The 22,207-nt window shown below is 42.2% G+C and overlaps 1 protein-coding gene across 1 annotated transcript in view; it reads right to left on the reverse strand.

The window, feature by feature from the left end:
- The window catches only part of LOC122806757 (beta-hexosaminidase subunit alpha-like), a 906,429-nt gene that overhangs the window by 394,969 nt on the left and 489,253 nt on the right, over positions 1 to 22,207 (reverse strand). The window contains exon 9 of the mRNA XM_044077450.1: positions 13,783 to 13,869. Within this exon, the coding sequence (XP_043933385.1) occupies positions 13,783 to 13,869 (87 nt within the window). The remainder of the gene's footprint in view (positions 1 to 13,782; positions 13,870 to 22,207) is intronic.

Raw genomic sequence — 22,207 nt, forward strand, 5'->3', positions numbered from 1 at the left:
TGAGGAGTTATCTAAAGATTGGGCAGACGCACAACACTCAGCATCCATGCTTTTTTTAGGTTGTTTGTTAAAATATTATGACAGAACTATCTCCACTAATTTGTCAGACATTCAAGGTTTGTGTTTGGAGGCTGAACAATTTAACAAACAGCAGTATTATTCTCAGCACATTTCCAATTTGGCTAAAGATTTGTCTATTCTTGAAAAACAACTGATGAAAAGAAAGATCAATAAATTTCAGCGCGATCTCATGGACTATGAAAAAGGGAAGCCCTTTATTAGTGAAAAAACAGTTAGATTCAGTGAACCTAAGATTACTCAGAGGGGTAATAATAATAAGAAAAGACCTAGGTCAATTCTTAGATACCCACATATCTCCTCAGATTTTACTTCTGAGGAAGAAACTTATTCCACCTCAGATGGAGAAGTGTCCTCACGTCAGGCGTCCCCAGTGGCGAAAAGAAGACAGATGCCCCCTTTAGATCAAAGGGCAGGAGGAGGGGGGGCAGAAAACATAGATCTAGGTTCAAGTACTCCAACTTTACAGAATCTGTTACAACAAATGATAAAATAATCAATAATGTTCATAACATCTCTTCTATTGTGCTTTCCCCTACTCAGATTACACTTTTGAATAAAGGGTTGAACTTTGTTCCAAGTTCTGTGGTCCCGGAACATGATTTATTAAATGATGTTAACAATTTTTGTAGATTACTTAATCTGAAAATATTTTTTTCAGATAAGAATGAGTCTCAAAGATCTTCTGAATTTAGATTCAGAAAATCCACTTTTGTGGCTCCAATGAATAAACATGTTTCTATTTTCAGGGAATGTATCATGAAGGAGTTACACTATGCCAATGTATATCAACCACAATTTAATAATTTAAGCCATATGGAAAGACAGGCTTTATTAGATCTTAAAAATAATCATCAGCTAGTCATTACAATGGCTGATAAAGGAGGTGCCATAGTGGTAATGGACTATCAAACATATAATAATGAAGCTCTTCGACAATTGTCTGACACTAGCTATTATCAACAGCTAAAGTTGGATCCTACTTTACGTTTCAAGGCTGAGATAGACAGGTTTTTGGAAGTTTTTACTATTCAGGGGGTAATTACGGAAAAGGTAGCTAAGGAATTACAGGTGGAGGAACCTATCCCCCAATACCTTTATCTGTTACCTAAAATCCATAAAGATGCAAAAAACCCCCCAGGTAGACCTATTGTCTCTGGGCGTGGTTCTTTAACTGAACCTCTATCCAGCTTCCTTACTGTATATTTAAAGCCATTATTGAAACACATTCGATCACGTATACAGGACACAACGAAGTTTCTTAATATAGTTCAAGATTCACAATTGGAATCCTCGTGGTGGTTGTGTACCCTTGATGTGGCCTCATTGTATACCAGCATACCACATGAATTAGGCATTTTAGCTGTTTCATATTGGCTTTATAAATCAAAATTATATTCTACAGAATTTAATAATTTTTTGACCAAATTGACCGAATTTGTATTAAGTAAAAACATTTTTCATTACAATGGCCAAGTTTATTGGCAGGTCAATGGAACAGCAATGCGGGCGTCCTTTGCCCCCATATATGCCGATTTGTTCATGGGTTACTTTGAGGCCACGTATATATATGATACACATCACAATTCCTTTTTGCCACAGCTTGACATCTGGAGAAGATATCTGGATGATTGTTGGATGGTGTGGCGTGGAACTAGGGAACAACTCTCCAATTTTGTGGACTATTTAAATGACAACAGTTTTGGAATTCGATTTTCAGCCAACATAGAACATGATAGCATTGTGTTTTTGGATGTTTTGGTTACTAGACTTCAGGACCATACTTTAGCTACGTCGGTCTATAGGAAATTTCCTCAGTACAACACTCTGCTACATGCGGACAGTTGTCATCCACGCCACATCATCCACAACATCCCCAAATCTCAATTTATGAGGATGAAAAGAATATGTTCTTCTCCTGAGGATGGCTCTAATTCTTGTGATGAGCTTGTCAATAGATTTGTTGATCGTGGATATCAAAAACATAACATTCTTAGATCTTTGAAAACAGTTAACAATTCATCACGTTCTGATTTATTACAATATAAATCTAAACAACAGCTTAAGTTTAAGTCACGGAACAATTCCACTTTGAGGCTAGTCACCACATATGGGGCTAATACTAATCGATTTGTTGATATAATCAATCAACACTGGGACATTTTACTTTCTCATGAAATCCTGAACCGTATATTACCCCAACAGTGTTCTTTTTCTTACCGTAGAGGTAGAAACTTAAATTCTTTTCTAACTCACTACAAGAGACATAGTTCACATAACCCATTACAGACCACTTTGGAGGGAAGAACATTGAAGGGAAGCTTTCCATGTGGTCATTGTTCATTTTGTAAACACATGCCCAAAACTAGTGAGTTTTCTAGTAGAAATACATCCCAGGTTTTGAGATCAGGATGTTTTCCAATTGTAGCTCGGATTGGGCTGTATACTTGGCCACTTGTAACTGCTCCGCATTTTATGTGGGACAGACCTCCAGGCCTGTTAAACTCAGGGTCTGTGAACATATTAGTGCGATTAAAAACAAACGTATGACCAATGCTCTGTATAAACACACCCTTGAACACACTTCTGCTCATTTTACATTTATTATTATAGACAGAATTACTTTACATAGAGGAATCAAAGCAGGATGGCACAAGAAACTCAATGATATGGAATACAAATGGATCATCAGGTTAGGGGGTCTTTTCAGACCAGGATTGAATACATTGGAACCAACTTAGTAGGTTGCATACATATGTTGATTTTTATTTTTTGTTGCAAACAACCAGGCCATATGTATTTTCAATATACTTAATATGGGTGGTCTTATTTGTTTATAATATATTACATATTTGAACCTTATATATATTGTGCTACATATTTATAATGGCAGGTTATTTGCTTTGGGTTACTCTTGGTATATTGGTTATAATTATTATACCAACTATTATGTTTGAACTTAGGTTTATATTTGCTAGGATTTTCTGTACGATATATATTTATACTTTAATTATATATTTTTTGGATATAAAAATATGTTATGGATTTTTGAACATGTGGGGTGTATTATGTGTACATTTGAAATTAGTTGGTACACTGTATTCATTCACAATGGGCAATGTCTCTTTAAGAGAAGGACTGTAAGTAAGTCTCAAAATGGTGATGTTTTGTTTTCATGGTTATTTGGCATTGAAAAAGGCTAACATTAGCCGAAACCGGTTTGCTTATTCAGCATGGTTTTGACCATTGCTGATACATGGATTTATTGAAGCAATAAATTATTATCCAGAATTTACATCCTACATGCTGGTCCGTTTTGGTTTATTCAATGTCTAAAGAGTGCAATAATCTTTATCCCTATTCTGAGGATAAGGGAAGAAGGTAGGCAGTCTGACCGCTTGGTTGAGAACAAGTCCACTGACCACTTTAGGCATGTAGGATGGGTTTTTCCTTGAAGCTTAAATGATCATTGTGGAAGATGAGGAAGGGAGGAATGGCCATGAGACCCCGCAGGCTGAAGTTAATGCCAAAAGGATTACTGTTTTCAAAGTGCAAAATTTTAAGGTACCTGATGCAGCTGTCTCAAAAGGGGATAAAGCTACCTTTTCCAAAACAAAGTTAAGGTCCCAAGGAGAATCAATAGGCTTCCGTCAGGGTTTAATTTGTAAAACTCCCCTTAAGAAAAGTTTAACCTTTCTCCAGGACATAATAAGGGGTTACCAATGTAGATAGACATTGATGGCCGATAAGCGGATTTTAATGGAAGAGTAGGACAACTTTGAGTGTAAAAGATCACACAAGTACTGTAGGACTGCAGGGTGTCCCTTAAAAGGTTTTGTAGGTTGTACTTACCATAACATTACATCGGTTTTGTCCACTTTCATTCTTCCTCAACTGATGGGTTCAGATCCGATCCCACAGATCTAACTCAGATGTTACTAAAGCTCATGGCAACCAAGAACTCTTGAGCTTCTCCCTTACTCACAATGCACCAACCCCAACTACCTCTGATATGACTTAGTAGAAAGGCATACTCGTATTCAGAAATGGACAAGGCTATATCTGTCCTGTAACCACTCATTTTTCTAGAAGATTTCAAGTACTGGTGTTGGTGGGTAGAGAGATGAGGAAGAATGAAAATGGACAACACAGACGGAATGTTATGGTAAGTACATAACTTCTTTATCTGATGCTTTTAACTTTCATTCTATCCTCAACAGATGTGACAGAGTCCCCCATCTACCTGAAATCCAGGGCGGACTCAAGGAAGGATATTCCTGAGCACCATTAAGCCAAATGATGCTTTACCCTCTGAAGACCAGGTCCAATTTTTAATGAGTAATAAAGGTATGGGATCAACAGTTCAGAGTAATGGTGAGTCTGGAAGAGAGGTGAAGAAGAGAGTACAGGCAAGATGGAGTGGGCGGAGAAGAGTGTCAAGAGTGATTTGTGTCAGTACCAGTAAGAGTGAAAGGGAAGGTCTACAAGAGGGTAGTGAGACCAGCTATGTTATATGGGTTGGAGACAGTGGCATTGACAAAAAGGCAGGAGTCAGAGCTTGACGTGGCAGAGTTGAAGATGTTAAGATTTGCACTGGGTGTGAAGAGGATGGACAGGATTAGGAATAAGTATATTAGAGGGTCAGCCCAGGTTGGAAGGTTTGGAGACAAAGCCAGAGAGGCAAGATTACATTGGTTTGGACAGGTGCTGAGGAGGGATGAAGAATATATTGGGAAAAAGATGCTAAGGATGAAGCTGCCAGGTAACAGGAAAAGAGGAAGGCCTAAGATAAGGTTTATGGATGTGGTGAGAGAGGACATGTAGGTGGTTGGTGTGACAGAGAAAGATGCAGAGGACAGGAAGAAATGCAAACAGTTGATCTGCTGTGGCGACCCCTAACGGGAGCAGCCGAAAGAAGAAGAAGAAAGGTATGGGGAGTAACCCAAGTTGCTGCAACACATATATCATCCATAGATGCTCTAGACTGCAAAACTGTGGAAGTCGCCATGGAGCTAGTTGAATGAGCCCATAATGGTTTTGGTAAAGTCATACCCAATTTGCTATAAATAAATGAAATACAGTCAGACAGCCATCTGACTAAAGTTACTTTGGCAACTGGTTTTCCCAATTTGACTTTTGTAAATAAAACAAACACTTGGTCAGACTTTCTGTCTTTTGTTCTATACAGGTAGACTGCCTGTGGATATCCAATAAATGTAATATGCATTTACCTTTGTTAGTAAATTTAGGAAGAATACCAGCAAATCAATGGATTGATTGATATTAGATTCTGGCACCACCTTAGGAAGAAAGAAAGGATTAGTCTGTACAGTAACTCTACCTTTGTGAGAAATCAAATATGGTGATTTAGAGGACAAGGCCTGAATCTCAGGAATTCGTCCAGCAGACATAATAACTACTAGAAAGATAGTCTTCCAAGAAAGGTATTTAAGGTCACAAGTAGCTGCTGGTTTGAAGGGGGATTTCGTAAGAGCCTGCCGTATCAGATTCATATCCCATGGAGGAGTAGGATCTCTAAAAGGGGGGTCTTAGAAGAAGACTACCTTCCAAGAAGGCTTTGCTTAATTTATGAAGGGCAACAGAGGAACCATCAAAACCAATGTGAAAATTTGATATGGATGCTAACTGAACTTTAATGGTTGATGAACTAGCTCCTTCTTTAAAGGGATGGGACAACAATTCCAGAATGCTATGCATGGCGGCTGAGAAAGGTTCAGTATTACTTAGATGAGCCCAGTGAACAAATCTTTTCCATTTGCTGGAACAGAGCTTCTTGGTAGAAGGCTTATGGGAAGATAAAATTATTATATGAATAGGTGAAGACAGCATAGGTTGTCTGGCTATTCATGGAAATGGAGAAGCCATGCAGTCAACCTGAGTTTGGTTATGTTTGGATGAATCATGCCTGTCAGGTGAGACAGGAAGTCTGGAGTCGGATCCAAAATCCAAGGCTGGAAAAGCAAGCGATACCAAAGAAAGGGGAACCAAATTTGGGGTCTATATTATATAAGCAAACACAATGAATTGAGAACACTATATAAATTGACCCACAATCCCCAAAAACCCAAAATGTCGAACACACAGATCAGCGATTTTTTGCCCCAGGGAAAAAAATTGCTGATCCGTATAAAAAAAAAAAAAAAAACACAAAATAAAGTGAGGGGCTTTGTCCCCACAGCCCTCGATGTGGGGGGCTGTGCCCGCCACACACCCCCTACTTAAATATACCAACTCTGAGAATGCACCACAGTGGAGGAAATAGCAAAGTCCCAAAAAAAGTCCAGTGATTTTTTTCCCTAGGAAAAAAATCTCTGTTCTATGCTTTCGGTATTTTGCCATATCGCGTAATGACTTTCAACTAAACAGTGTTCACTAAAATAATACGGACCCCAAATTTATGGAGGCCAGTAAGGTGCTACAAGGATGACGTCGCTCTTCAACACAACAGCATTCTGAAGGAATTTTGGAATCAGCGGTATGGGTGGAAAGACGTAGACTAGACTGGGGGCCAATCGTGAAGTAGAGCATCCCTCGGTGATTCCACTTTGGAGGGATTAGGGCAAAGTAGCTGCTGCATTTGTTGTTTTGTTTGGGGGGGAAGCAAAAAAAAAAATTGCAGTAAGGCTGGCCACATCGATGGCAAATCAATTCCATGATGCTGTTGTTGAGGGACCACTAGTAAGGTAGCAGAATGCACCTATTCAGTTTGTCTGCAATTACACTGGACTTCACCGGAGTATGCGTTACTATGAGAAAGCGGTTGGATGAGGATTGCCCATTGCCACACTTGGAGCTTCTTGACACAAGGGGTAAAATCTAGTTCCTCCTTGTTTGTTGATGTACCAGACTACTGAGATGTTGTTCATCTGAACTGCAATCATCCCCAAAGACAGAGTATCTTGGAAGGCTTACAATGCTAAAAGCATTGCTCTCACCTCTAGGACATTTTTATGCAAGTTGGCCTCTTTGGGGGACCAAGTGCCTTGGACTGTTCTCCTCAGAAAATGCCCTCCTGAACTGGGAAGTGTACATGGTCACTATGGCCTTGGGCTGAGGGGGAATGAATGGATGGTCTTGTAGAACCTGATCTGATTGAACCCACCACCTGAGATCACTCTTGCATGCATAAGTGATTCGTATCGGAGTTGACATGGGTTGGAAAAGAATTGATTTGCTAGCATCCACTAGAGAATCCTCATACAAAATCTGGCTAAAGTTACCAGGGTTACTTCTGTTGCCATTGACCCTAGAGCTTGAAGGGCCAGGTGTACTGAAATCTTAGTACTGCAAATTATCTTTGTGACCTGTGATCTTATGGTCTGAACTCTTGAGGGTGGTAGTAAGGCTATTGTTGAGTTTGTATTGAGAATTGTTCCTATAAATTCTAGGGTCTGAGTTGATTCCAGATCAGACTTTTCATAGTTTATGATTATCCCCAGAACTCAGCATGTCTGGAGGACCTGGTCTTTTGCCCTTATCAACTGATGTCTGGTCGGAGTGGAAATGAGCCAGTCGTCTAGATATGGAAACACCCAGAATCCTTGCATTCTCGAGTGAGCTGCTACTACTGCCATGCTGTTGAGAAACACCCTGGGGGGGCTGTGGTGAGTCCAAAGGGCAGGACTTTGAATTGGTAATGAACGGCTCCTAGCCAGAAGTGTATGTCTGTTCATCTTTATATGATAATATGCATCCTGAAGGTCTATCAAGCATATCCAGTCATCCTTGCCCAGAAATGGGAGAATGGAGTGAACTGTGACCGTCCAAAACTTGATTAACTGAACTGACTTGTAAGTTGATGAGATCCAAAACTGATCTCCAGTCCCTTGTTTAACTGGGCAATAAAAAAAAACGTGAGTAAGTTCTGGATTCTATCTGGTCTGGTGGGACCTCCTGAATGACTCTTTTCCTAGCAGCTTTAGAATTTGGATTGTTGCTTCTTCCCTCTGACTGGGTGGAACATCTGGGATTTTTTTTTTTTTAGTTTGGAGGAGGAAGGGAAAAGAGAATTACAAAATCCTTGGAAATAATCCTCTCTGGTGCAGGGATATAGTCTACCCTTGATTGCCTCCAGAGATGGAAAATCGGGCCTCCTTTCAAAAGTGCTGGTAGGGTCTGTCAGAGAAAGAATCCCTGGATTCCTGGTTTTGCGGGCCACCTCTGCTGTGAAAGCATTGTCTATTAGAGTTCCCTCCTCATCCTCTGGGGGAACTTCCTCCATGTGTCCTGCAATGGACCCAGAGACTTCTTGAACCACATCTTCTGACCAGCTCATTGATTCATAGAAAAAGGATCTTTGAGGGGGTCAAAAAACACACATCCACGGCAGACAGTCTTTCCATCCTTCTCACACTTGGATAATGTGCCCTTCACCTTTGGGCCAAACAAAGATGTGCAAGGGCTCTGCAAAATCACATAAGCACATCCAGTCATGTCTCCTGATGGAAATTCCTGAACCCGCTGCCCTTAAGGATCCTTCAGCTATTTGCAAAATCAACCTCATGGAAGAATTAGAAATGGATTGTGGGGTAGCCAACTGAAAAGTCATAAATAACTGAACCTCTTCAGTGACAGATCCTGAGTACTTGACAGCTCCTCAATCAAATCCCTCAGAAGTTTTGTAAAATATGCCAAATAATTCAGTGACCTTAAAGTGAAGGTCGCTGATGCACAGACATGCTTCCCGAATCTAGCCATCGTCCGATACTCCCTGTTGGGGGGATGGACAATGGAACTCTCCTCAGCAAGTTCTTTTTTAGTGGCCATCGCTACGATCTTGAGATCAATGGGCATCTCTTTTACCCAAAACTGCTTGTCTACAGGTAGTGCCATAATCTTATCTGGTCTCTGAGGTATAGGTTCAATGGAGTTGGGTTCCTTCCACGCCCACTGCGAAACAGATAGTTCAGTACCAAAAGCCTCCAAGAATACAGACTCTTAGGATGAATGGTTGCTAGGAGTCCAGCCACCTCTAAGGATTTCTAGGATGTCTCCGAATGAGACATCTTCAGGAGGTGACAGTAGAACACTTTGTCTTCATCAAAATCCGTATCTTTTGTGACAGACTACTCTGGTGAGTCTAGGTGCTTCCTCTTGCACATCTTCTTGGGGACCTCCTTAGTGGGATGCTCTGGAGATATATCAGAAGAAGAAATCAAAATTCCCTGTGTGGAAGCCTGGGGTTTTGGTACTGGCTGTCCCTGTGGAAAGACTTGGTAAGGCTCTGAGCACAGTGGCATCAAGGTTGCAGATTTGGGATCCGAGAAGGAAGCATCTTTCTGTTCTGTCCAGGCAAAGAAAACTCTCTTCACAGACTTGAAGGCAGATCGCTCTAAAGAAAGGGAAGACCTTGGATCCAAAAAGGCCAGCTTTTGGACCACAGCCTTCCCCCACTCCAAGGGCAAAATCCCAGAAGTGGAAGCCGGAGCCAAGCTATCCAGTGCTAAGGCTCCGAGGTGCGGAGACGGCTCTGAAAACTTCATTGTTGACTGCAACTCCTCGGATCCGACAGGTAGGCTTCAGCCCAAAGAGGTCTCTGGATCCGAAAGGATTGCAGCACTCTGAGAAAGCTTAGGATCAGAGGATAAAATAATCCTCAGATCCAAGCCAGAAAGATCTGAGTGACTAGGATCCCCGGATTCTGAGACAGCTAATGAAGTCAAAGGAGGAAGCTGTAGAGGGGGTGTAGCAGAAAAACTGACCTGACCCAGAGGGGTAGGAGCCGAAGGAACACTGATCAGCCTCTACACCAACAGAATCTTCCTTAACACTCTTTCCACATCTTTCTCTGCGAGACTTCTGGAAGAACACGTGGAAAACACAGAAGGAGACCTGATCTGTTCAGAAATGGGGAAGGTAGCTTAGAGGGTACGGGATCCAACAACGGTGAATACTGAATCCTTGGTAAAATAACAGAAGTTGAAGAGCCAGCAACAGTTGGACCCGACTTGGCAGTGTCCAATCTGGGAAGGATGGACCAGATCATTTTGGTCTCCTCGGACCCGAAGGAGTTAGATCAGACATTTTCAGTTTCTTCGGATAAGAGGATGAAGTCGGATCTCTGTGAGACCTCTTCTTTGAGGACTCTGAAGCAGAGGAGGAAGAAGGTAGCTTCGGAGATGAGGACTTTGTTTTAGTCTTGGTTTTCAGAGATTTCTCTCTGGATATAGCCTCTCCAAAAGATAAAAGCAAAAGGCCTTTAAGAATCAGTTTATTCTTGCATTCAACTAAAGCCCTGTGGTTAAACCTGTAGCAAACAGAACAATCTTCTTCTTATAAGTGAAGTGGTCCTAAGCAGTATACACAAAAGTGTGGGCATCTGATAAAGACAGCTTATACCCACAGACAGTACATTTTTTAAAGCCTGCTGGAGCTTTATCAGCCATACTGTCACGATCAAGAAAGGGAAAATTTTTTTTTTACTATTTCTACTACTTTTTTTTTTTTTTTAAACAGAGACTAAACAGCAATGAACAGATACCAACAATGGTATTAGAGAAACTACATAAAATGTAGTACTACAGAAACGATACTAACAATAGTGTAAAGAGGCACGCAAGTACAAGAAAAAGAAGGAAACTAAGAAATTTAGCATAAGACAAGTCAAAAAGGAATAGGATAGGTAAGGTAAATACTTAATCTAAATAAAGAAGGAAGAATTAAGTAAGTAAATAAAGTTTTCAAAACTAATCTTAATATTGCTCCAGTGTGTTGGAAACCACGTCTTACACTGAAGAGCGGCAAATGAGATCTGAGGTAATTGGGATTGGTGCATTGTGCTTGAGAGTTCTTGGTTGCCACAAGCTTTAGTAATGGCAGAGTCTGATCCAAGGGATTGGATCTGAAACCATCAGTTGAGGACAGAATGAAAACTGACAACATCAGATTCAGTGTTGTCTTGGCCAGAATGGTGCCAGAAGTAGAAGTTTTGGGTAGTCCTTCTGGGCCTTGAGGAGGGACCTTGGTAGCAGAGGTAGAAGTGGACATGTGTAAAGCAACTTCACAATCCATGTGAAAGAGAAGGCATCTCTCCTCCAAGCAGGAGGTGTCAAGGTCCTTGTGCAGAACAGGGGAAGTAGTTGGTTTTCGGGACAGGCAAAGAGATCCACCTGCCAAACCTCCATTGCTAGTCTGCCTGGAGGGTAGGATCTTGTCCCTCCCTGTTAATTTACTGCATCACAGTGGAATTTTCTGTGTGTACCAGAAGAGTGCCTGGTTTTCAAATCTGTGAGAACGTCTGTTGGTCTGTAGTGCTTAAAGAAGCGCCCTCACTTCTTTTAAATTGATGCGTTTCTTTACTACATGGGCTGGCCACTCCCCTCCTGAACTCTGTAGTTTCCTGTCGAAGCCACCGACAACCCTGTCTGAGGCATTTGTAAACAGGACTCATTTGTGTGGAGTTGGAATGAATACAAGAACTGGGTTTAGGGAAACCTGGTTGAGCCACCAAAGGAGTTCCTTTCTGACGCACTGAAGGAGGGGAAGTTTGGCATCAAGAGGGTGATGATGCTGAGACCACACCAATTTCAGATACCACTGTATTTCTCATGTGTAATCTGTCAGGGGGTAACATAGGGATGATAGCAAGCATGAGTCCCAAGGTTCTGAGAGCTTGTCTGGCTCAGCAATGATCCTGTGTGTAAAGGAGTAGAAACTCGTTGGCTAGAGAGGTGATCTTCTGTTGAGGAATGGAAGTATGCATTAAGACGTGTCTAGATGGCTTCCACGAATATCAGTTGCTGGGAAGGGGTGAGCTGGGATTTTTTGTACTTGATAGTGAACCCCATCAGGGTCAAAAGTTGTACTGTCAATGAAGGTGCTTTAGAAGACTGTGCCTGGATACAAACTGAAGTAGAAGGTCATCCAGGTATGAGAAAATCTGATTGTCCTGCATACGATAGAAAGCCACTACTGGGGCCAGACACTTTGTAAACACCCTTGGATCCATAAGCAGACCTAAAGGCAAAGCAGTAAACTGAAAAAATGACAACCCAATAAATAAACACAGACAATGTTTGCAGACAGAGTGGATGGGAATATGAAGTTAAGCATCTTTTTTAAAGTCTAAGAATACCATAAAAGCTTGAGGGTAAACCTCGTTGATCCGCCAAAGGATTTCCTTCTTGATACACTGAAGAAGGGGAATGCTGGCATTGAGAGAGTGATGATGCTGAGACCACACTGATTTCAGATACCACTGTGTCTTCCTCATGTGTAATCTGGCAAGGGGTAACATAGAGATGAATGACAGGCATGATGCCTCACAAGTGGCCTCTTTGCCACACCCCCTTAAGGGAATAGAAAAGGTAGGTCCATATGATTACCAAATCTCAACACAGTACTACAGAAGTAGCATTAATGCACTACATAGTGGGAAAATGCCATCAGCAACTTAAATCCACTATCCTAACTACATATCCTAGTATCAAGCTAGATATTGCTACTGCTTTCCACAATGCATAGCATTATTAAGCAAAGTAGCTCTTACGACAGGCAGATCCTTTTCATCATCTAATATGAATGTAAGCAGCCCTGTAAAAAGTCCTCCTAGGTACACAACCCTGTTTTTTCTGCTTGTTTTGTTTTTATTGCATTAAACCAGAGCTATCTTCATATTAGCCCCACTGTATGATATGAACTCTAACGAAATTTCATCTGCATGCTGATATACTTGACAGTTTACTTCTGGCAATGATCTTCTGTTAATTGCAGTAGACAAGTATAGTCACCTCCTGCAAACTGTAAGCAAATTACTGTGATGCATTTCTTACAGCTGATTGTATGTACACAGTGCTATGTGCCTTGTGTGCTCAGGCCATGGCTGAAAAGGAACCTAGACTGGCCGCCCACCAACCTATTTAATTATTTACCATTTGTTAACTGTCAAGAAAATTGGGCATAGGATCCTTTTTAGCCTATATACAGAGGAACATATAGGTACACAAGCACAAGGGAGGCACATATAATTACAGCATGTATATACAATATAAAGAGCATCTTAGAGGCTATGACTCCGCAAAATCTTTAGTAAAAGACATCCAACATTTAGCAACACATTATGACATAGTACATAAATGATACGAAGAGCATTAAGTTATTTAAAATCAACCACTAACTTTGAAACAATGACATTTGTGGAAGTCTGTTATATATTCTTTAAGCATTTATTTACACTTTGTGAACAGGGATCGCTTGTTAACCGTCTTCAGTAAGCTGCCTATTCTACACATTTGCTGTAATAGTTATATCAACCCACGCTCATTGTTCAGAAAAGGAACTTTCAGTACATAAAAACAGCACCACTTCCATGCTATTTAACAAACTACCACCCCCTTATGCCCACTTAGTTACAATCCTTCAATATCCAAGCTCTCTGTGAGAATCAGCAGTGGGCACAATCTTTCCACTGTGAACATCTGCTAAGGAAACAGAAGGGAACATGCGTCACTTTCAGTGCTGACTTACATATCCTCAGTTAGCTGGTCAAGGACATCAGCAGTGGTTTTGTCAGCAGATAAGTCGGCATCCATAAGGCACTCAAATCTATTTTATACAGCCGAGTGACAATATAAATCAAACTATCTGGTGTCACCCAAATGACTTATTTGGTATCTATGGTTGTAGCTACAGGCAACCAAACTTTTAAATAATACTCAGTGTCAACAAGTATTAAATATTCCATACTTTTCAATATAAAAGGATTCCAGTTTTCTGTAATCAGTGCCAAATCCCTGTTGTTTCATGAAGTTCTGTATGTCTGGATTTGACTTCCTAAAACAGAAAAGAAAAAAGTCAAACAAAGTCATTAATGTTTGTTACTGACCCAACATTTGCAATCACATTAGTATGACAGAACTTAAAGTAAACTAGAAAACCATTTCAGCAGGCCACACAGTAGTATGTTATTATAGGTTCATAGGTTTATACTAGGCTATCTGCCCTAAGGCATTTATAAGCCTAGCCCAAATTTTTGTGGCTTACGCCACCCCTTATATGAAAAAATACTGTGCCCATTAGTTTGTTGTGCCTCTGTCCAGCAGTGACACAGAGATGATTCCCGGGGTAAACCTACGATCTCCCATCCACAGGTCTAGATTTCTCTTGAACAGAGTCAGCGAGGTGCTCTGCCTCACATGGACCGGGATTTTATTCCACAGCATAGGGAGTCTCTGAGTGATAAATCTATCCCTCCAGCACGTCCTATTTATATCCGTGCTAAGGTTTAAGTCGCTTGCTCTAGTGGTTTTGGTGGATTTGGATTTTTGAGGTGGAGCATGTCCATTAATTCCGGGTTGGACATGGCCTTGTATGTCAGGCACATGTCACCTCTGAGCAGACGGTATGCGACTGAATAGAGCTGGAGTTTCTTCAATCTGGCAGCATATGACAGATTTTGGAGTCCCTTTATCCTTTTGGTGAGGAACTTTTGGGGTCTCTCCAATTGCTGCAGATGTCGGGTGAGATACATCCCGAATGGGGCATTGTACTCGATCATTGGTCTGATAAGTGAAGAGTACAGGGAACAATGACCTCACTAGATCTGGATGTGAATCCCTTCATGATCAGGTGGGCAATGTAGAAGGTCTTTCTAACCACTTTAGCAACGTGAGTGTCAAAAGAAAGGCCACTGTCAACCTGGGTCCCCAGGTCCCTGATAACCTCTTCTGTGCTTAGTGGATTGCCACCTATATGGTAGCTTGGGGTTACCTTGTTTTTCCCGAAGGGTATGACTATACATTTTTGGCGTTTAACTTCAGGCCATGGCTCTGGCACCAGCTATCTGTTTCCGTGAGTCCCTTCTGAAGGATATCCGTGTCCGATGCACTTTCCACTATGGCGCCCAGTTTGCAGTCGTCTGCAAACTTTGTCAGCCAAAGTCCTCCCATGTTGGCCTGTACTTCTGAGAAGTAGATGCCAAACAATAGGGGCCAAGGACCGAGCCCTGTGGGACACCACTTGTGACCGGCTTGAAGTCTGACACAGCGCCAGCAACTCTGACCCTGTGGGTTCTGTCCTTAAGCCAGTTTGCAACCCATCTTGTGACATATGGGTTTACATTTAAGCTGGTAAGTTTTTCTACAATACCCGAGTGGGGTATTGTGTCGAAAGCCTTTGCAAGGTCAAGGTAGGCTGTATGGACTGCCTTTCCCTCATCAATGGCCTTGGTGACTGTTTCGAAGAAGTCGACCAAGTTCAAAAGGCATGATCTTCCCTTGACAAAGCCAAACTGGGTCGGGTCCAATGTCTGCAAGTCCCCTATATCTTTGTTTATGAGCTCCATTATGATCCTCTCCATAGCTTTGCAGACTAGACTTGTTAAGCTTATGGGGCAGTAATTACCAGGGTCCGAGAGGCGCGCCTTTGTGGAGTGGGACCACAGTTGCCGCACGCCACTCCTTGGGCACGTATCCTGTGGTAAGGCTGAGATTAAACAGCTGCCTTATGTGCGGGTTTAATTCCTCATTTAGCTCGGTAGCACACAGCCGGGGACACCATCTGGTCCCATTGATGCTGTGTTTTTAGCTTTAGAGAGCAGCTTTCACCTGCGCATTTGAGATGTCCGGGAGGCTACACTCGGCTGGGATAGTTATCTCTCCTTTATGGGGGGAGAGGGGGGTGAAGTTTGCACTGAACCTGTCTGCCAGTATGTTGGCAATGTCTGTGGGTTCAGTGATTTTTGTATCATTTTGGACTAATTCTGAGCATATCTGGGAGTTTCCACCCAGGTTCCTAACATAGCTGAAAAAGGCCTTATGATTGTCCTTTGAATCCATGGCAATTTTTCTCTCAAAATTGGCCTTAGTTGATTTTACGAGTGCTCGTATTTTTTTACTAATAATGATCAGGGGTTTATGGATCGCTTTCATGATCCTGAGTGGTATAAAACTGAAATTAATGCATGCATTCTAAGATTACAGCAGCAAGAAGTGAAGCCAGCACAAAAAACAACATTAAGTATTTTTTTCAAGTGCCCTCAGGGATATTTATAATGAGTACGTGTACAGTTCTGTAATGGTGTAACAGAAAGGGTTGAAGTAAGCTCCTAAAAGCTAACAGAAAAGGAAAACTCTACATAGAGATAGTAAAGTTGTGTAAAATCTTACAATAACTGTAGTCATCCTTCCCATCACTGTTGCAGTAAACCTTACTAAAGGGATCCCCTGCCAAGGGTAGTCCTACATCTGGCCAGGATACCAAAGCCTTAGGTTTTTTAAAAGGACATCATACGTCACACGTATGCTCTTAACTCACGGTGAAGGGCATAAAGGTGACATATGGATGTACCTACCTCAAAACTGAAAAGCCCTGCCCGAGAGGAACAACAATCCAAGGAAAAAAGGAAGAACATGCGCATCCACAAGGGAAAAAAAGGGGGGGGTGAAGACTGTAAAAGTGAAGGACATCTACTGCTATGGTAAAATTTTACACAACTGTACTATATCCTTCCATATCACTGTTGAGGAATTCTTCACTAAAGGGGGTGTACAAAAGCTAAAGAGGAAACTTGGGGGAGGAAGGCCTAACAGAACCCTCAAGAACAACATGCAGGATAGCCCTGGTAAATCCAGCTCTAGTCCTGGAAATAACATCCAGCTTGTAATGTTTATTAAAAGTGTGGAAAGAAGTCCAAGCAGCAACCACAAAGATGGAATTGGTATCCAATCCCTTGAAAAAGCACCAGAGGAAGCTATAACCCTGGTAGAATGAGCCTTTACAGAAGAAGAAAGGCTTTTCCCAAGAAAAAAGTAACAAAAGAAAATGGCCTTAGAAATCCAAGAAATTGTTTGCTTAGAAGCAGCCAAACCTAGAGATCTAGGATGAAATGAAACAAAAAGATGCTCAAACTTATGAATGGCCTTAATCTTAACTAAACAATATCTGAGCTGCTTATGCAAATCCAAGGTGTGAAGAACCTTCTCACTGGCAGACTGCAAAGAGGAGAAAAAAGTGGGCAACTTAATAGACTGATTAAGAGACAATTCATTAACCACCTTGGGCATAAAAGGAGGATTAGTACAAACAGAAACACTGTCTCTATGGAAAACTAAAAAAGGAGCAACAGCCTTAATGGCCTGAAGCTCACATACCCTTCTAGTTGAAATAAGAGGTCTTCCAAACACAATGCTGCAAGGAAGCTGAAGCTGCGAGTCAATTTGTCAAGAACAAAATTAAAATCCAAGAAAGGAGGAATAGGCTTCCTGGGAGGCCTAATATGAAGGATGCTTTTAAGAAACTGACCTCAAACCTAGAAGCCACAGGAGTAGTCAAAAACAGATGAGCAGAAATAGCTGAAAGGTGTGCTTTAACTGAAGAGTATTTCAACCCACCATACAGCAATTCACACAAATACGAGAGAACCACAGGAACTTCCACAGAAAATGGATCCTGGTTATGAACAAGACACCAGACAGAAAATCTCTTCCACTTGGCAAAGTAAGATTTTCTGCCTTCCTGCATAACCCACAACACATCCACAGAAAAAAAGGTGCCTAAGGTGCCTAAAAGGGATCAAAACCCTATCACCCACAGTGTCAGATGTGAGGTAACTTGTGGTGACTAGGCTTGGTTGGGTGCAAAAGAGGAGGGATTTAATGCAGACTGGTCCAAAACAGTCACCAACAAAAGGACCCTCAGTATCAGAGGAAGGCAGGGAAGGCATACAGAAACATCCCCTTCCAAGAAAGAGAGAGGATGTCCACCTTCCATGCAAGAGGACAATGGAATTCTGGTGCAAAAAAAGAGGAAGCTGTCTGTTCAGAGAGGAGGCGGTACTCCACTGGTGGACAATGTCCAGAAACACATCTCTGTGAAGAATCTACTTGTGAGTCAGTGTTATGGACCTCCTCAGACAGTCTGCCACAAGGTTTGTTCTGAAGGAGTATAAACACCCTGAAGAGTCACCTGATACTGAACAGCCATATCCCAAATATGAAGAGCTAGTCTGCACAGGAGGTAAGACCATGTCCCCTCTTGCTTGTTCATGTACCACATCACTGTGGTATTGTTTGCAAAGATTTTGAGAGGTCCTGGAAGGAACAGAGTATGTAATATGATCTGCCCATTGATGAAAGGACCAAAGGCCCTAAGCCTTTGCAGGGCTGAAAGAAGCCCCACACCCAATGTCTAAGGCATCCAAAGAAAGTTCCTGAGAGGGAAATGGGGGCTGAAAATGACACCCTGGGGTTGAGAAACAGCTGATGAATCCAGAACTGAAGTTCTTGTTTGAGGCATGGAAGAGGGGAAACTAGAAAGTTCAAAGGATGAGAATGTTGACGCCATATAGTCTGTAGGAACCACTGTAACTTTCCCATGTGGAGCCTGGCTAGAGGAAACACAGGAATGGTGGAAGCCAAGTAGCCCAGAGTCCTTGTAAATTCCCTGGCTAAAACTAAGACCTCAGGAAGAAGGGACTGAAAAAAGGCAGAGTCGGAAGCTTGGGAGACATCAGGGATGCCAGCATAGGAATGGTTGGTCTGAAGCCAGCAACCGATTAAAGCATGATCCTGAGGAGGAGTCAGAAAGGATATCTGGAAATTTACTGTAAACCCTAGGCCTTGCAAGAGGCAAATAGCTTAGCAGAGATGCTGAAGTAGGGTATCTGGAGATTAAAACTGAATGAGCAGGTCATCCAGGTAAAGAAGGATTTGTACCACAATTCATCTTGCGAAAAGCAAATACAGGAGCAAGACATTTGGTGAAGACTCTTGGGGCAGTAGAGAGGCCAAAGAGCAAAGCAAAGAACTGAAAATCCAAGGAAGAAACAAAGTGCAAAAAATTCCAGAAATGGGTACAAATAGGGATGTGAATATAGGCATCCTTGAGATCCACAGAAACTAGGAAACCTGAGGTAAAAGAACAGGAAATAAGGTCTGAAGAGAGCTTTTGAAAGGAAGGAACCTTCAGAAAGGTGTTGAGCTGAAAAAGATCCAGAATGGGCCTCCAAGTACCTTATTTCCTAGAAACTAGATACATTCTGTAATAAACACCCCTTCCCCTTTGAGAAGCAGAAACTGTGTGAATGGTACATTGAGACAAAAGACTCCAAACAAATCACGGAACCTACAGACATTGCCAACATACTGGCTGACAGGTTCAGTGCAAATTTCTCCCCCCCAAAAGGAGAGATATCTATACCAGAGGATTGTAGTCCCCCAAACATCTCAAATGCTCAGGTGAGAACTGCTCTCTCCAAGGCGAAAAACACAGCATCCATGGGACCAGATGGTGTCCCTGGTTGTGTGCTCCATGAACTCAATGAGGAATTAAACCCGCAGTTAGGGCAGCTGTTTAATCTTAGTCTCACCTCAGGATACGTACCCAAGGAGTGGCGTACGGCAACGGTGGTCCCACTTCACAAAGGAGGTGCCTCCACTGACCCCGGAAACTACCTTCCCATCAGCTTGACAAGCCTGGTCTGCAAAGCTATGGAGAGGATCATAATGGAACTCATAAATAAAGACATAGGGGACTTGCAGACTTTGGATCCAACCCAGTTTGGCTTTGTCAAGGGCAGATCATGCCTTTTAAAATTGGTTGACTTTTTCGAAACAGTCACCAAGGCCATTGACGAGGGTAAGGCAGTCCACACAGCCTACCTTGACCTGGCAAAGGCTTTCGACACAATACCCCACTTGGGTATCATTGAAAAACTCACCAGCTTAAACGTAAACCCATACGTCACAAGATGGGTTGCAAACTGGCTAAGTGACAGAACCCACAGGGTCAGAGTTGCTGGCGCCATGTCAGACTCAAAGCCTGTCACAAGTGGTGTCCCACAGGGCTCAGTCCTGGGCCCACTCTTGTTCGGTATCCACTTTTCAGAAGTACAGGCAAACACAGGAGGATTATGACTGACAAAGTTTGCAGATGACTGCAAACTGGGCACCATAGTTGAAAACCCATCTGACACAGACATCCTTCAGAAGGGTCTCATAGAAACGGATAACTGGTGCCAGAGCCATGGCCTAAAGTTAAACGCCAAAAAATGCATAGTCATTCCCTTCGGGAAAAATAAGGTTACCCCTAGTTACCATATAGGTGGCAATCCACTAAGCACAGAAGAGGTTATCAGGGATCTGGGGACCCAGGTTGACAGTAACCTTTCGTTTAACACTCACGTTGCCAAAGTAGTTAGGAAGACCTTCTACATTGCCCACCTGATCATGAAGGGATTCACATCTAGATCAAGGGAGGTCATCGTACCCCTGTACTCATCACTCATCAGACCAATGATTGAGTACAATGCCCCATTCGTAATGTATCTGACCCGACACCTGCAGCAATTGGAAAGGCCCCAAAAGTTCCTCACCAAAAGGATAAAGGGTCTCAAAAATATGTCTTATGCTGCCCGACTGAAGGAACTCCAGCTCTATTCAGTCGCTTACCCTCTGCTCAGAGGTGACCTGTGCCTGACATACAAGGCCATGTCCAACCCGGAATTAATGAACATGCTTCACCTCAAAAAATCTAAATCCATCAGAACTACAAGGGCAAGAGACTTAAACCTCGACATGGCTATTAATAGGACGTGCTGGAGGGACAGATTCATCACCCAGAGACTCCCTATGCTGTGGAACAAAATCCCGGTTCATGTGAGGCAGAGCACCTCGCTGGCCTTGTTCAAGAGAAATCTTGACCAATGGATGGGAGATCGTAGGTATACCCCCCAGGGATAACCTCAGTGTCACTGCTTGACAGAGGCACAGCAAAATAATGGGCATAGTATCCTTCAAACTAAAGGGGTGGCGAAAGCCACAAAACTCTGGGCTAGGCTTATAAATGCCCTTGGGCAGATAGCCTAGTATGAACCTATGAACCTATGAACCAAAGTAAATCCAGAAAAAAGGCAGCTGTTCCTGACGAGGCTGAGGAATGTCCAAAAAAGGAGAATGGAATTTCCATACCATGAAATACCCCTGACAAATGATAGACAGAACTCAAGAATCCTGAGTAATCCTTCACCAAATGTGAAGAGAGAGGAACAGATGAAGAGATAAAGGAAACTGACATAGGAGAGAGAGAGGAAAGAAGGTAGTCTGACAGAACCTGGCTTCTCTGGAAAAGGAGGCTTCTGAGTCATAGGAGTTTGAGCAGACTTAGCAGGAGGAGTCTTTCTAGAACCCTTTTTACCTTTGGGAAGAGGGCGAGACTGTCTGTGTACAAAGGCAGACTTTAAAGGATAATTCCTCTGAAATTTGGGAACAGGGAAAACAATATTATATTTCAATTCCTGCAAGGCCTTACCCTTCTGCTGCAGGGACTTAAAAAGCTCAAAAGCTGCAGAACCAAAGAGATTTTTATTGTCAAGGAGAGTATCCATTAATTTAGCCTTAATATCATCAAGCAAAGGTTGTAGGTGAGGCAAAGGCTAACATATTAACACAGAACCAAAGGCAGCAGCTCTAAAATAAGCATCAGCTGCATCATAACTACATTTAATAGAATGATGGGCGACTTGAGAAAAGGAGTCCAACGAAGAGAGACAAAGCCTTCCCCTCAGAATAAGGAAGGCCAGAAATAACCTGTCTATGCCAGAAGGAAACAATTTAGTAGAAGGCAACAGTTTGGAAGGTTTGTCAGAAGAAACAGAGACAACATAGGGGTCAGCAGAAAGACATTTGTAAAGAAACTTACAATAATCAGGCACCTTATAAAACTCATCAGGTTTTTAAGTGCTGGAGGCTGGGAATCAGGAGCCTGACAATATGTTGAAAAAGTGTCCAACACGGCAGAAATAACAGAAGGAACAGCACAGGGCTTCGGAGGCTCCATCTGGAAGGGTTCATAATACCTCTTCTGGATGTCAGAAACCTGGGTACAGTCCCATTTTAAAGAATTCCATCATATGAGAAAAAGTATCCCCAAAGGAAAGTCCTTCAAAGAGAGAATCTGGACTAATGGGAGTCGTCCTCCTCAGAACTGTAGTCTAATGGAGAAGAACTCTGAGAGGAATAATCCAAAGATTCTTCTCCAGAATCCAATTCTTCATCAGAAGAATCCTGCTCCATAGGCCTCTTAAGATGAGTAGAAGACCAAGGGAGAGCAGGAACCGAAACTCCCTGGGAGAATTCAAAGCAATGAGTGCATTAAACAACCCTTGTGTGAAATC

The sequence above is a fragment of the Protopterus annectens genome, chromosome 7.part0 (genome assembly GCF_019279795.1).
Source record: "Protopterus annectens isolate FY-2018-M chromosome 7.part0, PAN1.0, whole genome shotgun sequence".
Classification (NCBI taxonomy): domain Eukaryota; kingdom Metazoa; phylum Chordata; order Ceratodontiformes; family Protopteridae; genus Protopterus; species Protopterus annectens.